The sequence below is a fragment of the Gymnoscopelus braueri genome, assembly GCF_963280865.1.
Source record: "Gymnoscopelus braueri genome assembly, chromosome: 12".
NCBI lineage: Eukaryota > Metazoa > Chordata > Actinopteri > Myctophiformes > Myctophidae > Gymnoscopelus > Gymnoscopelus braueri.
This window is the reverse complement of record NC_137614.1, coordinates 13927719-13944984: the sequence shown is the minus strand read 5'-3', so window position 1 is coordinate 13944984 and position 17266 is coordinate 13927719. Positions and strand designations below refer to the sequence as shown.

The 17266-nt window shown below is 45.0% G+C and overlaps 1 protein-coding gene across 1 annotated transcript in view; it reads left to right on the top strand.

Annotated features, from left to right (window-relative positions):
* huwe1 (HECT, UBA and WWE domain containing E3 ubiquitin protein ligase 1) overlaps nucleotides 1–6979 on the top strand; it is a 53117-nt gene extending 46138 nt beyond the window's left edge. Inside the window, exons 71-84 of the mRNA XM_080445664.1 lie at nucleotides 236–368; nucleotides 849–1051; nucleotides 1207–1451; nucleotides 2710–2812; nucleotides 3177–3326; nucleotides 3668–3913; nucleotides 4048–4165; nucleotides 4254–4394; nucleotides 4491–4778; nucleotides 4893–4998; nucleotides 5302–5419; nucleotides 5542–5723; nucleotides 6024–6214; nucleotides 6365–6979. Of these exons, the coding sequence (XP_080301790.1) occupies nucleotides 236–368; nucleotides 849–1051; nucleotides 1207–1451; nucleotides 2710–2812; nucleotides 3177–3326; nucleotides 3668–3913; nucleotides 4048–4165; nucleotides 4254–4394; nucleotides 4491–4778; nucleotides 4893–4998; nucleotides 5302–5419; nucleotides 5542–5723; nucleotides 6024–6214; nucleotides 6365–6467 (2327 nt within the window). The 3' untranslated portion in view covers nucleotides 6468–6979. The remainder of the gene's footprint in view (nucleotides 1–235; nucleotides 369–848; nucleotides 1052–1206; nucleotides 1452–2709; nucleotides 2813–3176; nucleotides 3327–3667; nucleotides 3914–4047; nucleotides 4166–4253; nucleotides 4395–4490; nucleotides 4779–4892; nucleotides 4999–5301; nucleotides 5420–5541; nucleotides 5724–6023; nucleotides 6215–6364) is intronic.
* The last annotated feature ends 10287 nt before the right edge of the window (nucleotides 6980–17266 follow it).

The window sequence follows — 17266 nt, the reverse complement described above, 5'->3', positions numbered from 1 at the left end:
CGCCCACCGTTCCCAACTCTTCTAATGTAGAGCGAAAGAAGCCCCGCCCAGTAGGGCATCTCCTGTATACTTCCATATGTCGCCCAAAACACTGGGTGACATTATGGTTGCTACGTCCATTTTTTTTACAGGCAACAATCCTGTATCCCTAGCTGAATATGCATACTGTATATTTTCTACCAACATAACTCTGTCCTTCCATACATATCTTAAACCCTTCTCCCTCCTTCCCCAGGCACATTATTGGCAGAGCTTAGAGAATACAACTTGGAGCAGCAGAGAAGGGCGCGAGCGGATGCCCAGTCCCCCGATGCCCCTCCAGACGACTCATCCCTTTCCGCAAGGCTCAAGGGCAAGATGAGCAGCAGGTGAGCCGAGAGCAGCTGTGGGAGGAGGTTGCATTACATTGACACCAGACTTGAATAAAAAGAGGCTCAGGGTTACCCGATAGCTAGATGATAAAATGTAATGGTTTATCCAACCATTGTCTTGTCGAAAATTAGATTATTCATCCTTAGAGACAGAAGACTATTCGGAAAGGATTTTGGACAATAATGCACACATCCCTAGACATTTCGATGTTCTCTTTCGATGTAGAACAGTAAACGGGTTCAGCTTTGTAAGTAGGCTGACATTTAGCTCATGCAGACAATTGACCCTACAAAGATTAAAATGTCTAAGTAATGGATGTTAATCAGTTTTGTTTATATCTGAATTCATTATGGGCCAGCTACTGGGATTCAGATAAATCTGGTGGCATTCTGTGTGCGTGCCTGTTTTTGCCCGCTCATTCATTTCTTTATAATGACTGCATTTGTCTTGTTGCTCGTGTGTTGGCGGGGGCGCAGGTTCGATGGGTCAGAAAGCGTAGTGATCGTGGCTGCTCAGAAGCGCACCCTGGGCGGGCGTGAGTTGCAGCTGCCCTGCATGAGCTCCCTGACCTCCAAGACATCCACGCAGAAGTTCTTCCTCCGCGTACTACAGGTCATCATCCAGCTCCGCGAGGACACACGCCGTGCCAACAAGAAGGCCAAGCAGACAGGACGGTTAGGTAGGAGAACCACATACACCCACAGTACCGTGGCCATCTGGCCAGACTTTTGTTTTAAAACATCAATAAGCATACATTTCTCCCAATTGAAGCTAATACCCCAATTATTTATGTTGACATTTGTCCCTTTCCCCCGTCGCTCCCTGCATGGCCAGGCTCCACCAGCCTAGGCTCCGCCAGCAGCATCCAGGCCGCGGTGCGTCAGCTAGAGGCCGAGGCTGACGCCATCATCCAGATGGTGAGAGAGGGTCAGCGGGCACGCCGGCTCCAGCAGGCCCCACCACCCACCGCCTCCTCTGCCTCTGCCGCCGTCGCTGTTGCCGCCGCTGCAGGATCTTCCGTGGCGGCTCCCCATGCCCCCCCTGCTGGCGCTGCCCCCCCTGCCGGCGCTGCTGCCACGGTTAGCATGGGCTGCACTGACAGCAGGCAGACTGCTACTCACACACGCACACCTTGTGTACTGAAACAAAAATAGACGTGTAACCTTACTCACAGGGTAGTTAATCCGAGACACAGACAGTCATGACATTACAATCCATGTGGTTAAAATATAGGTACAGCTTCCAATACCATAACATTTCCCTTGTGTTACACATCCATACTAGACCGCTACAATATTACCTACTTGTGATAAACGTAAAGGCATACTGTGTAACTTTTAAATTAAACAAATGTTATTTCTTATATAATCTTTCACTGGTATATTTCTCACAATAACCATTCCACATAATGTATTTGACAACTTCTCGAAACATTTTTAAACAGTGGGAGTGTCTGTCCCCGACACACGCGGTAAAATGACACATGAAATGTATATGTATTTTACAGTTCACAAATAGTTTCTGGCGATGTGGTATTGCATTAGGAGATAGCCTCCAGCGCAAAGACCCTGCTGTATTCCTTGTTCAGCGGTAGTTCTATACCATCAAATGCTGTAATGACAAAAGAGCTACAAGGGATGTCATTAACATTAACAGACTAGTAAAATGAATGTTACACAGTATGACTAACTACAGAAAGAATCCTGTCAAATTCAGTTTTGTTCACAAGCTATTGGCTACTGGTGTGTACTGCCTGTGCACCTTGGAACATTATTAAGCTATCCCTGCAACTTGTAATACTGGGGGGAAAATGCAATAAATCTTACCCTAAATTATTGATATTACTGTACGTTGCCACTACCGCAGACGATACAATTCAGACTGCAGTTTTCTTGCAGCCTGCAGTGTCATAGATCTGTGAGTGTACACACTGCTGATGTAATGAGAGCTGGCAGCCCTGCAAGAAAGGCCGATGCACCAGTGGTCCCACTGCATTCTATAGAGTAATGGTTTGGTCTGCATTGACATGTTAAATACCGTTAAATACCGTTAAACTGGTTTGCAGTGTGAATGTGCTGCCTGCTCCAGATTGTATGATATGATCAGTTAGCTGGCTGAAGCTGGCTGACATGGCTTCTTGCTTTTGGCCTTCTCCAGTCCTTGTCCCAGCTCCTCTCCTCTCTCACAGGTTCATGGAAATGTCATTGTAATGCATGGCAGTTTTAAGACTTGACAGTTACTAAGAATAAGTTTGCGTTATATTAATCTTTGTTTCTTTCACTCCTCTTTTGTCTGCTCCCCCCGGTGGTTGTTTTCTATGTGCGCCCATCCCATTAGTCGGAGGTACAGTCTGTGTCTCAGAGCCAGGCAGCCCAGAGAGATGAGTCTCCCATGGACGTGGACCAGCCATCCCCTCTGGAGCAGGATGCTGCACCTTTGGGTACGACCACCTATAGACACAGCTCTAGCAAAACGTATCTATACATTGTTTTCCTGGCACATATCAGTTGGCTTCAGTTCGTTTTAATAAATGTTTTATCCTCAGTTACCACTTTGTCTACATTTTATTTGTTGTCAGGAATCCCCCAGGACTCTATACTAGATCTGCTTATATTTCCCTCTACACCAGATCTGATCTCTTAGCTGAAAATAGCCGATCTTCAAGCTCACAACGTGTGGTTTTGCGATGCATTGTGAACTTGTAGATCTGCTATCTTCTCCAGCTGTTCTCCCCAGAATAGTTAATTAGGATTAATTTGACTATGTATTACAATATATTGCATTTCAATTTCCCCCATGTTCAGATGAAGAAGGCAGTGGTCAGTCTGAGAGTGAGGAGAGGCTTCCAGACCTCCCTCTGCTGAGTGAGCAGCTGCTTTTAGACGAGCTGTGGGACATGCTCGGGGAGTGCCTAAAAGAGCTGGAAGAGTCCCATGACCAGCATGCCGTGCTGGGTAAGTAGCAGCCACACTTGGTGGTGGTTGGTGTTTTTAACCCATTTAGACTAGATTTTAAAAACGCCTTCTAAATCCTAACCCAAGTTTTCAGAAAATACTATTTTTTATTCAAAAAATGTTAAACATTCCTGTTGCTCTAAACATGGCAACATTTAAAATGACACAGATGCTTTCCCAGTTTTAAAGGTATAACAACGTATAGGCTTTCCCGGTCTTAATGGGTTAAAGGTCTTCTTCTTATGTACTCTGGAACTGAAATAGAACCTGTGCTTCTTTTTAAATACTGATCCAGCTATGACGCATTTCATCATCTCATCTCTTCTTCCTGTTCTCTCCAGTTCTCCAGCCAGCAGTGGAGGCCTTCTTCTTGGTTCACGCCACGGAACGGGAGAGCAAACCCCCAGTGAGGGACACCCGGGAGAGTCAGTTGTCACACATCAAGGACGATGCTCCGCCGCTGTCCCCAGCACCCCTCACCCCTGCCACACCCTCCTCTCTTGACCCCTTCTTTTCCAGGGAGCCTTCCTCCATGCACATCTCCTCCAATCTGCCCCCCGACACCCAGAAGTTCCTTCGCTTTGCCGGTGAGTACCAGACCCAACATTATCTGATAATCGTAAAAGGAACATGGGTTGTTGTTTTAGGGCAAACCCTACGAATGGATGAAAAGTAGTGATGTGCCTTAAACGTGTTTCCTTCTCCGCTCTTAATCATTTAGAAACTCACCGCACAGTGCTTAACCAGATCCTGCGCCAATCCACCACTCACCTGGCTGACGGGCCTTTTGCAGTGCTGGTGGACTACATCCGCATCCTTGACTTCGATGTCAAGAGGAAGTATGGGCAAATTGTTGTTGGCTCAGGTTTGTTTCATCTCATAAATTGTTTGATATGATACTACCCTCTCTGCTCTCCTCTCTTGCAGGTATTTCCGCCAGGAGCTTGAGCGTCTGGATGAGGGCCTGAGGAAGGAAGACATGGCTGTACATGTCAGGAGAGACCACGTGTTTGAGGACTCCTACAGGGAGCTGCATCGCAAGAGCCCAGAGGACATGAAGAACCGGCTGTAAGGATCCAAGTGTACTCATTGTCTGTCTGGTCCCCCTCCCATTGCCTCCCTTCCAGAACCCTTACTGGTTTTCCCTCTGTGCTCCTGCTACAGGTACATTGTGTTTGAAGGAGAAGAGGGCCAGGATGCCGGTGGCCTGCTCAGGGAATGGTACATGATCATCTCCAGGGAGATGTTCAACCCCATGTACGCCCTGTTCCGCACCTCGCCGGGTGACCGCGTCACCTACACCATCAACCCCTCCTCCCATTGCAACCCCAACCATCTCAGCTACTTCAAGTTTGTGGGCCGTGTGGTGGCCAAGGCAGTCTACGACAACCGGCTGCTCGAGTGCTACTTCACACGCAGCTTCTACAAGCACATCCTGGGCAAGAGTGTCAGGTAGTGGAGCCACAGGAAAAAAAACCTTTTGAATGTGAAAGCCAGTAAAAGGATGAAGGAATTCTTGCAAATGTGCAATTTGTGTTTTAATTTATGTTTATGTGTTTTCCACAGGTACACAGACATGGAGAGCGAGGACTACCCGTTCTTCCAGGGCCTGGTATACCTGCTGGAAAATGATGTGTCCACACTGGGTTATGAGCTGACATTCAGCACTGAAGTAAGGCTTCACTCATCTCACCATTTAGCTTCAAGTAGAAAATTGATTTCTCATGCTGCAACGTTTCCTAAAACTGTTAAAATTGATATGTGGCAGGAAGAATTTGAGTCCAGCATGCTCATGCTCTTTTCCTTTCATCATGGGAAGCTAAGTGCTAATTACACCGCTAAGTGCCTCAAAAGTGTAATTTAAGTCAGCTGGACCTAAATTACTGTTAATGGATGCCAACTGTGACCATCTGAGATTGGACTTTAACAGTTGAAGAGAAGCAGTGCTGAAAATCCTCTTTCTGTGCGTGTGTAGGTCCAGGAGTTTGGGGTGTGTGAAGTGAGGGACCTCAAGCCCAATGGAGCCAACATCGTGGTCACAGAGGATAACAAGAAAGAATATGTACACCTCGTCTGCCAGATGAAGATGACAGGTCAGAATAGGCGGTTGACTCGACCAAACTAAATCTGTCTCTCCTCTTGAATGGGATCAATCCACAGAAGAAAGTGCTTTTATGTGGTTTTGGCTTCATACTTGCTGTGTTCCGCTACTTAGGTGCCATCCGTAAGCAGCTGGGCGCCTACCTAGAGGGCTTCTATGAGATCATTCCAAAGAGGCTGATCTCCATCTTCACTGAGCAGGAGCTGGAGCTGCTGATTTCTGGCCTGCCCAACATCGACATCGACGACCTCAAAGCCAACACGGAGTACCACAAATACCAGTCCAGCTCCATTCAGGTACGGATCAATTAACACATCAGGATACATATGGGGCTAAGAAAATATATCATTTAACCATTGTATTTGTATTAGTAAGGGTGCAAACTCAATTAGGTCGAGGGCTCTAATGGTTTATAATTCTCTTATTGACTTTAATACTGTTATTGCCTTTTGCCAGAAGGGGGCGCTTTAATGTCACTTTGAAAAGGCCATCTGTTTATCCCAGTTAGCAATAGTATAACTCCATGTTTGCTGACCCCACATACCCCCCAAAAAAGATACAAAATATTATGATAAAATGTATTTATGTTTTTAAAGATCCAGTGGTTCTGGAGGGCCCTACGTTCCTTCGACCAGGCAGACCGGGCCAAGTTCCTACAGTTTGTTACAGGAACGTCCAAGGTGCCCCTGCAGGGTTTTGCTGCTCTTGAGGGCATGAATGGCATCCAGAAGTTTCAGATCCACCGTGATGACCGCTCCACTGACCGCCTGCCGTCTGCTCATACCTGGTACAGTTTGAAGCTTTTACACTTATTTAACCAATATATAGACATGCTGTACAACAGTTTATTTTGCTAGAGTTTAAACTTTTTCATGAATAGAGCCTCATAATGTAAATGTATAATACAAGTTTGTTCTGTCTTTCTGTCTCCCCTTAGCTTTAACCAGCTGGATCTCCCAGCCTATGAGAGCTATGAAAAGCTGAGACATATGCTGCTGATGGCCATTCAGGAATGCTCAGAGGGATTCGGACTGGCTTAAACACTGAGACTCTTAACACACAGACATACATTCAGATCACCTGAATTAGACTCGCCTACTCTTGACATATTCATACCAACAACCCATAAACGCACATGTACACAAACACGCACCACACGTGCACACATACTGTCCACTATCATAAACATTACTGGATAACTTGTTGAATGGCCTAGACTTACTGGTTTTGAAATCCATATAATGAAACAGATAAACCAGCAAGCAAAATGGGACTGATTGACATTGCCTACTACACACAGAGCCTCATGTTGACACAGTTGTGTCTCCCTTCCCAGTTTAATGGCAAAACGCGAGAGCGGATTCAGAGGATTAAAAACATGGACTAATATAAGAGACATTTTCTCCATTTAGTTTGATTTCTCTGTACAAAAGGTTTGGGAGTTTATTATGTTTAATCTTTTTTGTTCTTCTCTGGCTGTGTAAAAAAGAAAAAGGAGAAGGTTGTGTGTGTGTGAACAGGATGGTTATAAAACCTTTGGGGAAAAAATGTTGGCTGTTTCTTGTTGCAAATTTGTGACCTCATAAGCCTTGAAAATGGGGAACATTTTTATGGGGGTTAAAGAACAACTTGAGAAGTTTTGGAGATATTCGCGAAAATGCACTTTTCAAAGTTTTGTGGCATTTTTAAGGAAGGATGGTACAAAAATGAAGAGAACTGAAGGAGATAAAGAAATTAACCATAAATTCTAGAGTATTTTTGGCTATTAAATCGCTGACCCAGCCTTGAGCCTTTGAATCAGAGTGGAATAACTACATGAATAAATGCATAAAATTGAGTCCATTGTCTCTTTTAACATTGTCCATAACCATTATGTGCAGTGTAATTCACCCTCCATCTAAACTAAAAATCTACTAATTATCAAATGGTGTGTATCCACACTTGTAAATTTCTAGTTTGTGCTGATTGAATTGACTCACTGATCATGGCTACAAAGTTTTTTTTATCAGCCTTCAGTCACCTGAATTTGAGGTCTTAAGGTTTACCCAGCACTGGATCAGTCACAATCCCCCATGTCAACACCTGACCTTCATGTTTGGATCTTTGGTTTGGTGTAAGGTTAACAATTGCACATCAAAATGATTAATTCGTAGGTGATGGACCAAAGAAAGTGTAGCCCACACTCTAGAAAACGCTCCTATAGCAATTAGATTTCCCCACGAGACATTTAAAGTATTAGCTCTTTATCAGACAAACGGATGAAGGTTTAGTCACAGGAACAGCGATCTAATGCCATCCTTAAGTGCTTTCCTCATCCTCTGTCTCTTGTGCCTTTGGGTTAAATGGATCGTTCTGACAGGAGCTCAGAGGAACAGTGTTCCCGTCAGCTACTTGGCTTGTTGACACTGGCTCAGTGCTTCTCCTGGCACAAATGTGTCTGTACCCCTGATTATGTAACTCAACCAACAATGTCCCTTCTCTGCCACAATCTCATCACTGGTGACCTGAAAGTTCTTAGAAGGGTGCAGAATGGGAACTTTAACTGAGAAATCTCAACTTTATTACATGGATGGGTTTAAACTGCTGTGCAGTAGACCAGATGATGTCACTATTATGTGTTTTGGGTCTTTGTTAGAGCCATCTGGTCTGCCGTGTCTGTCTCTGGAAGAACATCTCGCTGACCGTCTGGACCTCACAATGAACCAACATGGCAGACTGAGGTTCACACACTATGGGTGTTAGGTTGTGTTCACAAGAAATGTTCATGTCACATTTAAACACTGAAAATGGGTCTCAATATCCTCTGTTCCCTTTCCTTTATTCAGTCTCTCAAGATGTATTGCTCTTCGGAAATCTGAAATGTCCTTAAGGATTTTCAAGTAATTGTGTGGTGTAGCCATACAGCACGTACACTTTTAACAATACCCAAGCTTGTCCTCACCTGGTTCTTCCGTTTAACCCGTCTAGCTCCCTGCTCCTCCACTGAGGATGTGTTAGGGCACTTGCACCTGTCATTCCCTCTTTTCTCCCCCCGAATCCCCTGTTGTGTATCCATTTACTCTTACCTGTTCGTGTGTGCTGTATTTGTTCCACTTGAAGACGTGCTACATCAGAGGAAATCGGATCTTATTCTGTGGCACTTCTTCGCTGCTTCTTAGACTCGCTCCCCTCTCCCTACTGAAAGCCACACAGGCAGTCGAATAGGAGCAATCATGTATGATTTAGTGTGTGTTGAGGCGTGATAAATGAAATTACAGTGCCGTCATGCAGGGGATTTCAGGCCCCACTGTAACTTCTGTTTTCTAGAAAGGCCAACCAGCTTGTTTGGCCCCCTCCTGGGAGAGGCACAGATGCAATTTAGCACTGGGATATTGGCCACACATAATTTAAACATATTGTGCGAATCAGTTGCTGCATGGCGATTATGATTCTCAAATAAAGTAGAAAAATAATTGCTAGTCACCCTGGGAATATGCCTGGCAGAGGATTTCACTATACCCTCTTAATACCTTCCCTGATAATTAGGTTTACCGCGCAGCTGTCTTTCTCTTTTTTTGGTGGGTGGGTCCTCAAAAGCAACTCCATAGAAACACTGACCGCAATGCCTTCCTGAGTTGTGCATAATCAGGATATCAATTGTCTGGCAAAATGAGCCTTGATAGGTTTTCGGTGTAACCTCGCTGCACTCTGCCCCATGGGACTGAACACGGTGAACAGGATGTGCTTTATTCAACATGAATGCAAAGTCACCCACCACACACACTCATGTGCTCCATTCATGTGCTCCACTCATGTGCTCCATTTCATGCCCCAGGCATGTTTTGGGGGGTGACCAATGTTTGTTTGGAACCGTTGATGCTCCCAGTATGCTTCTGTTAGGCAGGGGAACCAATCGGTAATTCGTCATAGGTTATAATTTTTTTTGTCTTACAAGACCATTTCCCTTCTGCAAAATCACTTTGTGCATGCGTATTTAGTGCCGCCTCCCTTGCTGCTTACAAGCAGCACAGAGTAGGCATAATAGACCCAACAATCTTTATCAATGATTGTAGACCCGATAGTGGGTGCGGAACAGGAAATGAAGGCTGGTAGAGCGGTTCATTAATAAAATCTACTTTGTGTATACGTCAGAATGCTCTCAGACTAATACATTCTGCTGCTGATGCTTCCAGCGTCCCTGGAATAAATCACAATATTATGGCCCTCACACAGCGAAAGGATAAAAGCCTTTCTTTCAGCACGAGCGCCAAACTCTAGAGGGTGGGCACAGGATCAGTTCATTAGAGTAATTGGTTTAATGTTTCTGACTGGCTTGATTGAAGTGATGTATTCAGGAGGGAAGCAATGACAGCGATTAACCATTTCCTTGGTTGTAATGCTCGCTACCCAGTAACCACTCCCATCGCTTCTCATTCAATTCTTATGATCATGCTGCAAGAACACTGGTGGGGGTGGGGTTGCTTGTTAGAGAAAGGGAACGCTGGAGAGCCCTTATCAGTAGATGCATCGTGGGGTGGGGACCAGAGTTGCATACATCATTGGAGGTGTTTGATATATCTACTTTAGAGACCTGTTAGCAGCATCATTATTCACAGCCCTTGAACACAATACTGTCATTGAACCCCCCCTTCCACAAACCACCTTATTAATTAATCATTGTTTGTGTATGGTTGGATGCTTCATTTGTCAACCTTAATGCATCCCAGTAGATGGCTGAAGAGGGAATCTATTGTAGGCCGCCGCCTATGTATATGTTGGCTAGTCATAATTTAACACTATATATCTCTGCTGTCTGGGAGAAACCAAAATGTAAATTCTTCAGGAAATGGGGGAGAAAAAAAAGTGGAGTTAGGAGGTTTTGTTCATCATTGATAAGAACAGCTGAATGGACCTCCAAGCTCACAATGAGGTTGGAGGTCAAAAGGGGGTGGAGCCTGGAGTCAGCTAAACCAGCTAACTCCACCCCCCTTTGGTAGAGTTGGTTGGTTTAGCAGAAAGTTTGAGGATCCAATGGAGTTAGCTGGTTTTGTCAGAAGCGCTTTTCAATACTTTTCATTGGTTCAAATTTTTTTTTTACCAACACACAGACGTAAAGGTTGTTCAATAGCACTGAATTATGGACAAAATATGCAAAAGCGGAAAAATGGAGTTAGCTGGTTCCTGCCGGACAGCAATATATGTTTCTCTGTTGTACTAAGATAATGCATTTTATCCAGTGAACTATGGTTTACAGGTGAAAAGAAAAGCTGAAAATGCAGACAGGAGGAGCCCTGGCTTTGGAGGTGTGTGATATATTCACATTAGAGATCTGGTTGCAGCATCATTATTTACCAGCGTCACCCCAACACACGTGCACGCACACCTTTATTAATTAAGTTCATGTAGGTATCATGGTTGGATGCTCCATTTGTCAACCTTAAAGCCTCCCAGTGAACATGTGAGGAGAGATCTATTGTAGGATAGTCATAATTGTCATAATTATTGAATGCTATTTCTTTACTCACTAACACATTGCATTATATCTAGTGAACTGTGGTGTACTGTTATTGCACGGATGAAAAGAAAAGACAAAAATACAGACGTGAGGAGTACAAGCCCTCTTTTGACAGTGGTGTGACATGTTGGCCTGAGTGTTATGAGCTGTTGTGAAAGTAACCCCCCTAGCGTGTCATCACTTCCTGATTAGGCTGCTATTTCTGCACACCAGCAGGGAGGCGAGAGCAGCATAGACGTGGACTGTCGACTTATTACTAAAGAGGAGAGATTATTCCCACCAACCTTGGCCTCACGATGAGAAATATTCTCTTCCATGTTGTCACTGAAGTAGAACGTTGTACCTGCAGATTGTGTAATGTGACTTATATGGCCTACTGCAGTGATAATTTGTGTGTGAGAGAGGGAGAGAGTCGACCCCTGGAAGACGGAGCTCAGCTGGTCATCAGGTATCGGATACTGGATGGCCTTTGGTCGTTCATACATACAGTACACACATAAACTCAGAGACCCCACAGTCCAAACTCAAAGCGGAAGTGACAGTTCATATCTACTGTAAAGGTCATCGTGTTTTAGATGTTGCTGTGCTCACTATCTATTTATCACACTGCACCTGTGCACCCCACCCCCTCACCAACCCTCCATGACAGGAGGGGTTCACCTTGTGGCATTTTAAGAAGAAGCAGGTGGTCGCTGGATCAAACCGTCTAATACTTTAGATGACTATATTGGTTGAATGGACATGCGCTTTTAACCACATGAACCCTAGCATCCTTATTCTGAGGCAAACATACGATGTGTTGGGAGCTTGTAGATCTGCTATTTTCTGCTAAGATATTATAGCAAAAACAGGAGTGGGCATAAAATAGAGCCCTGTGGGACTCCGGTCAACTAAGTACAGTGTTTAAGTGGTTACGTTTATTTGTTGGTCTGCGCTCGTCAGAGATGTAGCCTACTAATGATTGTCAAATCGCTGCTGCATCCTCTTTTATAATGACTTTACTTTGAAGCTTTGAAACATTAACTTACAGTGAGAGTGAGCCTGCTGGAAAGTTTCAAGTGAAATATTATGTAATCTTCATGGTTCTTTTGAATGGCTATCTTACTATTTAAAAGAAAATCATGGGATGATGCAATTTCGACATAGTTCTGTGTAACTCAAGATGAAGGACAAAAAGGGGACATTTGATTGCAAACAGCAGATCAAGTCTTTGAAGTGACAAATGGCAAGCTAGCTGAGGTCTCATTCGTCCCTGCACTTTGAAAACATAGATTGCACTCCACTGTACCATTAAAATGTCAAGGCAAAGTTTGCTTTGAACATTTCTCTTCTACTCTCCCATCGCTCTCAATCTCGGGTGGTGGCTAACGTCTTTGACAGTGCCCTAACCCCGCCACCCCCCTACCCCAGCATCATGCCAAAGGGTATTTCTCTGCTGGTCACTCAAACATGAGCTATTTACATGCAGCTAGCATGCTTTAATGACATGTGTTTGGGTGACCAAAGTGCTGGTCATAGCTGGCAACCTGGCCACTCAAGTATGACAGGAAACTCAATCAGAGTCATTTCCCTTCAATTACAGAGTGATTAACGCTGGGGTCAGAGACGGACGACTGACCTTCCAGCCAACTAATGAGTTTAAGTGGATCAATGGGGCCACCAAACCACCGGCCACATCAGGAGCCTAGCAACAACCAATCAGTCATCTGTTGCTCTAGGAACCGCCTAGTGGGAGATGATTTCTTTTAATACTTTTATAGATTTTTTCCATTTTATGACAAAGACAAAACAAACAAACAGCCCAGCTCAGACACGTTGCAAAACAAAGGACACAGATACAAATATAGACTCCACATACCTACATCGGACCATAAATTACAGCATTATATACCCACATTGTTTGGTGCTTGACATAACTACACCAAGAAATAAGAATAAAACAATAACAGTGTTAATACCCACAACAACAATAATAGAAAAAAATAAAATAAACAAGGATGAATGATCTTTTCCATCAAGGTTACCGGTATCGCTTCTGTTAAGGAACCCTATTGTTAAAGTGTCAGCTAACTGAGGGCCAATACATTTGTGGAGAGTTTTCAAAACTGCATCTTTGGCTGCCTGCAAGTCTCCATCTCTCACTCTCGCTATATTTCTCACTTTGACTAACCATGTCTCTCTCTCACTCTCCCAATGCCTGTGTGTCAAGCTGTACCTCCCAGTTTTTTTTCTTTCCTTCTATTTTGATGCCTCTTTCTTTCCTCTCCGGCTCCCTGCCATATCGTTTCATCTGTCTCTCTGTCTCACTGCCCTCATCTTCCAGCTGCTCTTCAACTTTCTCAACATGTTCTCACATCTTATTTTCTTTTCTCACCCGTCTGCACGCCCCGTACTGACACACACACACACACACACACCTCAGTCTATCTCACATCAGCCATACACCACAGCATCTCCTTTCTTCACTCTTTCCCATCATGGGGTTTACACTCTTCTCCCCCATTTGTTTTCAAATGTGCTTCTCTGTTTCTCCCCCCTCCTCCCTCCCAGGCTTTCTTGAACCCACACACCCATACACTGTATCCATTTACTCTATTGCTTCACTTCTTTGCCTCACTGTTTAAGCTGATGGAATACTTTTGCTCTGTCTTGTTTGCTGACCGCATCACTTTTTCCTGCAAACCCGGTCTTAAAGTTGTCCATTGATAGCCTCTCTCTCTCTCTCTCCCCCCCCCCCCCCCCACCGACCAACCCCCCCCCCCACCCCTCTCTCTGTGCTCCCTCCTTCCTCCTCATATATCATTCTATTTCTCTTGTTCCCTGTCTGCCAGCTGACTCACTTACAGCAATGTATGGAGAGGGGAGGAAGAGGAGAGCAGTAGAATGAGGAAAAAGGTTTTCCAAGGGCAGGTGAAGAGTCTCTTAAACACAAATCGGTTTAAACTGAGGGCCTGGTTTAAATAGAGGGCCTTTGAACAGAGGGCATGAGAGAACGACTGACAGCTTGACAGCTTGGGTTCTATGTACTGTACACAGAGTAGAATTACTCTTACTTGGCTCTCTTTTTTTATAGGTTATTTCATCTTTCTCAGCACTAGAGTCAGGAAATAGAAACTGATTCATATCGTCGCTGTTGGGCAGAAACCTTGTATCTCCATATTTCATCTGTTAATGTTTTTTCATAAAATAATGCCCTATTTTATACTTTGTCGCCCCAGTGTTACGCAATGGTAGTAGCAGTTCTACAAGCTCACAACACTTTGCAATGTGATGCGTTGTGTCTGGATCTGCTATTTTAACTATTAAATGTCTACAATTTCACATATAATGATATGCCAGAAATAGGGGTGCCAAGTTTAAAGTGGTTAAGTCTGTCTGTTGGTTTTATAAATACTTAACCAATGAAATTGATTAACCAGTGCTTATGACTAAATAACCCTGGATCCACGGGTTCATACAAGGTTTTTTTGCCTGACGGCGACGATATGCAGCTGGGTTTCAGAGGGGATGTGAGAGCCAGGCAGGCTGGCTATGTTGAGGTGAAACAAGCTGGGAGAGACAGAGGAGACATTATCTATATTGATCGGTCTGAGTGAGACTTCCTACAAGCTGTAGACCTGATTTCCCCTCCATCTCTTGCTCTTCACTGGCAAGTACCTGCTAAATATTACATTATCATCTGTGTTTTACCGGCTGGGTCTTAACACAGACTACTCATGATGAAATGTTTCTGAGAAAGGGCTGGACTGATTCTCACATGCACGCTTAAGAGTAATTTATACTTTGTCGTGTCAATCGCCATAAATCATTTTTCGGTGACAGTCGTACGAAGACGTATAAATTGAGCTTAGGGCAAACTTTTTCATTTCCTGTGGATGGAGTAACACAAACCCCTTCTCATATGCCCTGTTGCCTGGAACCACGCAGATCTCTGAATTAATGAATCCTACCTTAGCTGACCCTTCTTCTTTGATTATTCTCTCTCTCTCTCTCTCTCTTGCATTTCTCAATGAAGGGAACATACAAAGAGGGAATGGCCTGCCTTCTATCCATTAGGAAAAATAATAAAGCCTTTGGCCTATGGTTGTAAATCCAGTTCCACTTTATGGATTCTAATTATTTTAAGAAGTGAGTGTGACATATTTTATTCCTGTGTCCCATTACAATAGACTGGACTGCAGTGCGAGCGGAGCCGGAAGCAGATAATCTCATCATCTCCATCCCTTGTCGTTTTGATCGGATGCCCAGTCTTTGTCTGTCTATGCAGTCTTGGCATCCAGCCACGGTTATGTTCCAGACAACCTTCCAACCCCACCCTCAAACTGAGGATAATGACTCTGGTCCATGACTACCTGAGCCTCTGTCATCAATCATTTTTCCCATGCCCTGACCTCCTCCGCCTGCCCCCTCCTACAGCCTTTGTCAGCCACCCGCCTGGCAGATCCTGGTGGTACGTTTGGCAGATGGGCACACTGGCACTCCTCAGTGCTGGAGGGGAATCAGAGGCACATCCGAGAGCCACAGGAGCTGAATGTGAACGGGGGTAGTGGGGTTCGGGAGGTTCTGATGCAGGCTGAATACACTTACCCTTTCATCTCCAAGAACCCATCCCTGGAAATTAAAGTGACTTTTCAGCCTACGTCAGAAGTTGCATGACTACTCTAAAATGTAGGTTTAAAAAAAAAGTATGTGTGGGGGAGAAGTGGCATGCCGTACGGAAGCGAGACGTTGGCCCTGAGGGTGGAGCGCGAGGAGAAGCTGGACAGAGCAGAGATGAGGACGATCAGATGGAAGTGCCGCATCATGTCATGTCACTGAGGGAGAGAAAGATGAGCGCAGAGCTGAGACAGAAGACGGGAGTGGAGACGATAGCGGATGTGGTGAGACGTTGTACGGAAGGAAGCAAATGACTGGGTGAAGAAAGTAAAGTTAACGGGGACAAGACCCATTGGCCATCCAAAGAAGACCTGGCAGATGGCCGCGGACCGTCCCCGGTGGAAGAAAGCCATATCGAGGATCAACCCAGTGGTGCTGCTGTTATGTTAACCTTAAGCTGTGTTCTACACATACATGGCAAATCTCTGGATTCCAAAATCATGTTGCAATGTTTTTGTGGAATGGGGATTTACTTTGATGTTGAGGCATTGTGTGTGTGTGTGTGTGTGTGTGTGTGTGTGTGTGTGTGTGTGTGTGTGTGTGTGTGTGTGTGTGTGTGTGTGTGTGTGTGTGTGTGTGTGTGTGTGTGTGTGTGTGTGTGTGTGTGTGTGTGTGTGTGTGTGTGTGTGTGTGTGTGTGTCTTTCTGGGGCTCCTTATCCTAGTGTTTGTGAGTGCAGGTGTGTGCTGTCAGCAGCACACAGGCAGTGCTATGCCGGTCTCATCATATCGCAAGTCTCTGGCACTCTGCTTGCTGTATCATTGTTTACCAGCCTCACCACTGTCATGTAATCATATCACACTGCAGACACACACACCCAGATTAACCATCCTGTTGTTGTTACACACACACACACACACACACACACACACACACACACCCACCCACTGTATCTCTGCTTCTCCCAGGCCCACCCCTCATACAGATGAAAGACAACAGTAAACTGTACCCCCACCACCTGCACGCACACACATACATGCGCACACACACGCGCACACACACAAGCATTACATAACAGTTACCACATCCAGAGCTGTCTTTGGTGGTGCTGTCATTAAAAGTAGCTCAACAATAATATCTCGATGACAGGCAAGGTGAGAAAAGTGTGGTTCTGCAAAGCATCGTGAGATTATTAATACAGAATCTAATTCGGTCTTTGCTTCACCTGTATGGCCTTTTAGCTCCCAGCTTGGTGCAGAGGAGCAGCAGCGAGGAGGTGCTATTGGGCCATAAGCCACTGTACGTGCTCCTAACATTAATGAGAGTATTGTTATGCCTGCTCTGCATGGCTGAATAATAGGAGCAGATATGACTGTAGTGTGGCTTTTCTGGCACAGGGCTACTGGCCCTGCTAATCCAGTCACAGAGACTGCATGAGAGAAGGAAGAGAGAGAAAAGAGGGGGGGGGGGGTGCAGAGGTGCATCGAGGATATGGAGAGAGGAGGATGGGGGAGGATACAATAAAGGAATGGTCAGAATCCACTGAGACCCAGGGAGATGAGAGCACAGGAGAGTGAGAGAGAGAGGAGAGGAGAGGAGAGGAGAGGAGAAGGGAGGGAACAGGGTAGGAGGGAGGAAGGCAGAGGAGAAGGGGTGATGTCACCTCTAGCAAGCAGCCAATGAGAGTCAGGAAGGGAGAGAGAGCAGCCGAGAGAGGGTGTGTTTTTCTATCACTGCAGCATCAGCACGG